General features: G+C 38.3%; 1 protein-coding gene across 3 annotated transcripts; it reads right to left on the bottom strand.

Annotated features, from left to right (window-relative positions):
* Positions 1-614: 614 nt before the first annotated feature.
* Positions 615-5,940, bottom strand: MEE21 (PIN domain-like family protein). Of its 3 annotated transcripts, none has more exons than XM_086253049.1 (7): positions 5,488-5,940; positions 4,574-4,653; positions 3,517-3,809; positions 3,321-3,441; positions 2,920-3,225; positions 1,855-1,920; positions 615-1,356 (listed from the first exon to the last, which is right to left on the bottom strand). In XM_086253049.1, exons 3-7 carry the CDS (start codon positions 3,798-3,800, stop codon positions 1,267-1,269), a joined length of 867 nt encoding a protein of 288 aa, XP_086109175.1. In that variant the 5' UTR covers positions 3,801-3,809; positions 4,574-4,653; positions 5,488-5,940; the 3' UTR covers positions 615-1,266. The 3 variants fall into 3 exon arrangements, with proteins under 3 accessions (XP_086109175.1, XP_086109176.1, XP_086109177.1); XM_086253050.1 differs by having other exon boundaries at positions 4,574-4,621; XM_086253051.1 differs by lacking the exon at positions 4,574-4,653.
* Between the last annotated feature and the right edge of the window lie 164 nt (positions 5,941-6,104).

The following is a 6,104-nucleotide window of genomic DNA, read 5'->3' as shown; positions in this document are numbered from 1 at the left end:
AGATCAAATGGTGAAAAAAAAAACCATAAAACATTTGCGTTCGTTCTTTAATTAAAAAACATACGCTCTGTAAAGAGAAAACCTATTTACCTGTAACATCAACATGTCACATGATGTTACAATCACAAACAACAATTTCTTTTGAATTTTTTCTTTCACATACAGCTGTTTGTAAAGTTGTAGTGTTTAAAAGAGATTTGAAAGAAAAGATAACTCGAAAACTTTGACTTCTTGGTTGATTGTAGAGTATAGTATCCTTTTATAACAGAAGTTTAATATTGAATTGATATAAATAATACTAATATTATGAGATTGGGAAGTGTGTTAAGAGGTTTACCAAATAAATTACTTTGACATACTCCATTCATTTTCAATTACAAATAAATGCCTTATGGAGGTTTACCAAAAAATAAAAGATCACCCACTACTTTTTTTTTTTGGGCCATATCACACACTACTTTTAAGTTTTAAAAACATGGGAACCTCCATGTTTAAGTTTATTAATAAACTTACGATTAAGATGCTTAGAGTGTAGTGACAAGTGAAGAGAGAGAGAGAGAGAGAGAGAGAGAGAGAGAGAGAGATCATTCATCATGATGGAAGAATATGTATGTCATGGAAGTGGTACAGGGGGAATCAATACCTATAGATCAAAAAGAAAAGAAGGAAAAAGAGAATCTATATGTCAAGATAGGCATGACCACTTGTGGTTGTGGAGATGGAAGGAGAAGCATGCAAAACAAAATATCCTGCCGCCAGTACCTGCACTAATCTATGCACTTAATTATGCATGCAGGTCTGTCTTCTCTCTATATCCATTCCATCTTCAACTTCAAAGGCTTTTCTAGAAATCCCAATTTTTCAGTCACTTTTTAGTTTTTACTGTAAAAAAGCACGACCTTCAACTCCATTGATACATACATGAAAGTGGTAGTAGTACACAACACTTGGCTGAATAAAGCCTACGACATCTCACTCCCATGGAATAAATGGTAGTAGTAGGACAGAACACTTAGCAAAGAACTTATACAAGGATGAAAGGAAAATTGGTGTGGTTTTAAAAAAAAAAAAAAAAAAAGTGAGTTAAAAAAAAAAATTGACAGAAGAAAGTGTAGTCCCAAGACAACAATGATCATTCATCTAAACGATAATGATAGTGAAAACAATATCATTCCCCCTCTAAACTGACCAATTATAGTGTGCTCATTCAACTCGTCATTCCAATGAAAGCCAATTATCAAACCTTTACCAATTAGCCGAGGAGCATTAACTGTTTGCCTTCACAGGATTTTTTCCTTTCCGTTTCCTCTTCCGTTTCTTTCTACTCCTCACAGTAGCATCTCCATCCTTCCTTTCCTGCATGAACTTCAGAATCTCAATAAACACGTCAAGCAAAAGAACATGTTCATATATTACCTTTTCTCCACAAAATCAGATAGTGGTACATGCTCTAGCCACTAGCAATATTGTATGGAGCAATGGTGCAATACCAAACCTAATTTTTTTGTGATAAATATAACGTGAAAATGATTGTCATTTGAGATTACAGAAAATTTAATTAATGTTCACAATTGTAAGCCCAAATCTTTCCATGCTTGAATTTGATGTTGTATTGCCAGGTGGACGGGGTCCACATCAAAGCTTAACCCTACTGCGAGAGATCAATCATTTTCATCACGGGCCATGTCTTAAGAACTAAAGGCATCCATCTCTTCAGCACTTCTTTATTTTCCAATTTGTTAAGGATTGTCAGACATCAAATTATTGCCTTCAAATATTATGACTGGCCATAGAAGACAAAAATGTAGAACAGGGGAAGAGGGGTGCTACAAACAATATTATTTGCAAGCTCACCTTCACTGAAGAAAGATCTGGGGTTTTCTCAGTCTTTTTCTTCTTACATGAAAGGGGGTTTGGACCCTGCAAAGTTCAAGAAAAAGAGTAAACCCATAAACATTGAAGTAGTCATTTTAAGGAACCATTTTCTAACACAGTATATATATATATATATATATATTTTGCATAAACCCAATTGATGTCTAGGCAATTTCAGTCAAAATTTGGAAAGAGTACATGCATCAGAACACTGAACTCTACTTCCCCCCAATCATATAATCTACATTCCCACCAACAACTAGATAATACATGCTTTTGACTTCACCAATGTCCTATATAAAATAACTATCAAAATAAAATTTGAATGCAGAACAAGAAATAAATTACTACTCAGTGAACAAGGAAATTACAGGCTGTAAGATTAACTATTCTCCACTTTTTATCTTAATTATTTAATACTACCCACCTTCTGAAAAGTCTAGTCCCCCATCCAAGAAAAGATATATGCGTAGAAAGGGTTCTAACTACCATGACACATTATTATCTTCCTTCAAGTATAAGATGCATGAACAAGACTGCATTCATTTTTGCATAGATCCAGCCAAGCATCTTCCTAGTGCAAAAGAATCATTGTTATGTGATAAATTACTTACATAACATCATATCTTGATATAAATATGGCCAATGTCGATATAAAGGATAATCTTAAGCTGAAAACCTAAATCTCAACCCTGGCTTATGCAGTTAAACAAGCCAAAACTGGGATAGATATTGTGGTAAGCGAAATGGAATAGAGTCGGAAGTAATAGAAATTAATTTCATTAACTTTAATCCATGATGCACCTATACTAAGGCCTATCCATCTATACTGAAACTAATAACAGGAGTTTTCATAGTCCATATAAACAGAATAGATCCCCCTTCTTCATATTACAGGCAGTCTATATCAAAAAATGCCATCTGAGGGTGAACTCTAACACCTTACATACGATTAAATATACGAGACGTGTCAAGGAAACAAACATATTGTAAGAAATATACAGGAAAATGAAAGAAATGAGAAAAGGTGTTTTTAGGCTCTACCTTTGCCTTCTTTCTCTTAAACTGAACTTTATCCTTCACACCCAATCCTTTCCCAGCAGTACACTTCTTTGCTACAGCCTGCACTTCCAAGCTCTGATCTCCAAAACGATCTTCTTCATCAGAGGAATCCTTTTCTTGATGAGAAGCCAGCATATTCTTTGCCCTCTTTTCCAACATTTTATATTCCAAGTCAGTCATATGCGAGCGTTGTTCTTCAGAAATTTTGACAAATTGGCGTTGGGCAGCAGATGGGGACTCGAGCAAAAGAGCAGTTCTCAGAGCATATATAACAGGGACACCTGGAATCTGCAAGCGAATATGTCTACATGGATAGATGCTCAAGGATATACAATATTACAAATGTAATAATGGAGAAAAAAAAAACAGAGTGGATTAGTAACCTTGAGAATTTTCTCTCGAAGATCAGCATGCTGAGTAGCAACAAAGAAATGCTCAGGATTAGTTTTACCAATAACATCAATGATGCAATCATCAGCACTCATGGTCCTCTCATGATCACACCTGGGAAAGGGGTAAAATTCCTAATAAGAAATAATAAAAAAATGTCTCCGAAGGAAGAAAGAGAGAGGTAGAGACCTTGCAGTAATGAGGCTATGAGCAGCTTCAAGAGACTCAGAATGGGAGGGACCAAGCCTTGGACCATGTATTTCCAACTCGGAAATAGCACATTTGGTGGTGAAGAGCATGACAGGGGCACCCAGGATACTAGAGAGGGCCTTGTCAGCAGGGGTAATGCGATTGACGAGGAGGTGATGCACAAAATTCACATCACAGAGCACCTTGTATGGCTGTCTGAACCCATAGCATGCTGTGTAGAACCTCACTATCTTCCTGTGACGCTTCTGCCTCTTCACTCTCATAATTAAATCCTACCACAGAGATAGTCCTTTCAGTGAGAAACTTTATACCCTAAAAATAATTAAAGCAAAAGCAAATATGCACATTCATTCTCAGTTTCTCACCAAAGCAAAATCAATAAACTGAAAGAAACGGAGTTTCACAACTAAAAAAGAGATTGATACGGAGCACATACTTCCAAATTAATGCATCACATGTATATATTCCAATTTCCTCCCAACTAAAGTCCAATTAACTAGTCCCAAACTAAATATGTTTGCCTACATTATAGAAGCATAGCTCGCACCAATACTAAAAAAACAAACAAACAAACATTTTATGGTCCATAAATAAAAAAGAAACTTTAACACTCCCAGCTAATTCTTTTTATTATTTGCTTGCTGTGCATAAAAGCACAAATTTAAAGACAACAACCCTGTGTAAACCAAAAAATAATAACATGTAGAATCGATAAACATTATTATTGTAATGCATTAAAAATATTCAAATCCTGATTTCCTGCAAAGCTTGTAGCTTCTAACTATAACAGTAACTTCAATAGCAACAATTATCAACCAACTATTTTATAAAAAAAATAAAAATAAAAAAAGAGGTAGCTAAAATCAAATCAGATACAATTACAGAACTGCATACATGCCAAAATATCAAGTCAGCAAAAACAGGTCTTTTGCCCTATCTTTGTTGCAAAAAGATCAGAAAAACAGAGAGCTTGATGAGATGGAAAATAAAATCAGTAGAAGAAAAGGAGAGAAGGAAATTAGAGAGAGAGAGAGACCTGAGTAAGTAGTGAGTACGAGAGGGGCTGTGGCCTGCGAGAGGGATTCTGAGGAAGAAGGGCGTTTTTGTGCAACTCAACTTATCGTGGGAGAGCAAGAAATAAGAATACAAATATGAAAAACAGACCATTCGACGGCGGTAATCTCATACACTCACACACAACACAAGTTCGCAACGCCAAGTAACAGCTAACAGGTTTATGAAGAGGGCCCAACCCACGTCTACTTGCTACTCAATTTCCATTAGGCCATATGGCGCTTTCGGCCCAACTTATATCAAATCGGTTTGTGAAAGCGTCCCACCCGACTCCCATTCTAGCTTGACGATTCCCAACCTCAAATGGACCCAAAACTCCTACATAAACACTCCGGAAGCTCTTCGGCTCAGCCTAACCAAAAACGTCATAACCAAGATCAATAACTCACTCCACAATTGCCCACAATTAATCCTTTATTTACGAATGACAGCGGGGGTTCGGACTCACTGCAGGAGCCGTCCAAAGTGGCTGCCCCAACTCCAATTCCAACCAATTTTATTTAATTTCAACCAAACCCATTAATTTTCTCAATCCTAGACAACTATTAAGTCTCTTAGGGACTAAATTGGTTCAAGAGGACACCATAAGAACCTCCAAATCCGAAAACCCAATAAAAACCCGAAATGACCCCAAATCCCTAACTCAAACTTCAACAAAAACTCATAATTTTCACAAACTTTAACTTAAAATCTTCAATTGGAGTTCATAGGGGTGGATAATGTCCAACAATTCTCCAAAATAATTCCCAAAACCAGTTTTCAAAACAAACCCGAAAATAGCCTTAAATCCCATAAATTCAAGTTTCAAAATTTCAAGATTTTCGAGCTACAAAACCAGAAGAAATGAAAGCCCAAAGAAAGAGGAACGAAACCCACCTAAGATGGAGGTGATTGGCGCCGGAAAACTGGTCGGAGAAGGGAGGAGAAGCCGGCGGTCAAGACTGCCCTTTCCAAGCTGGATACGCGTGCAGAGGCGGCTGGGCTGGCTGGACGAGGGCCGGGCTGAACTAATCGGCCGACGTGGGAGGTCGCCGGTGGTCGGGGTCGATGGAAAAGCCGCCGAAAGTGGCTGGGTAGCTGGGTTGGCCGCGCACAGAGAAAAGGGGGAGAGAGAGAACTCGGGGAGAGAGAAGGCCGAGGGGTGGTCGGCGCCTGGGGGAAAGCTCGCCGGAGCCAGAGGCCAGGTCGGCGAGTGGTGGTCGACGGCGAGGTGAATGGGGGTGGCTGGGGCTGGTGCGCGCAGGGGAGAGGGTGCGGGGGTGGAGTGAAGACAGGGAGAGAGAGAGTGCGGGGAGAAAGATATATAAAGGAGAGAGAGAAATTGGTAGAAAGTTCTAGAGAGAGAGAGCGAGAGAGAGAAATCAGAAAAAAAAATTTCTGATTTTGGGTATTTAAATCCCACTTTGTAAATTTTACGAAATTGCCCCTGGCTTCAAACGCCAATATCTCACAAACCGTAACTCGAAACGACGCGTGCTACGTGTCTATGAAAT

The sequence above is a fragment of the Dryas octopetala genome, chromosome 8, assembly GCF_963921425.1.
Source record: "Dryas octopetala chromosome 8, drDryOcto1.1, whole genome shotgun sequence".
In the NCBI taxonomy this organism is placed as follows: Eukaryota; Viridiplantae; Streptophyta; class Magnoliopsida; order Rosales; family Rosaceae; genus Dryas; species Dryas octopetala.
The sequence above is the reverse complement of the archived record's forward strand: the minus strand, read 5'-3'. Positions and strand labels throughout refer to the sequence as shown.

Bases quoted from the DNA above. Each gene is read 5' to 3' on its own strand.
- MEE21 (XM_086253049.1), bottom strand. From the start codon at position 3,800: ATGAGAGTGAAGAGGCAGAAGCGTCACAGGAAGATAGTGAGGTTCTAC. The intron at 3,442-3,516 runs GTCTCTACCTCT...CCCCTTTCCCAG, and splicing joins CATAGCCTCATTACTGCAAG to GTGTGATCATGAGAGGACCA. The intron at 1,921-2,919 runs GTAGAGCCTAAA...TGAACTTTGCAG, and splicing joins TTAAGAGAAAGAAGGCAAAG to GGTCCAAACCCCCTTTCATG.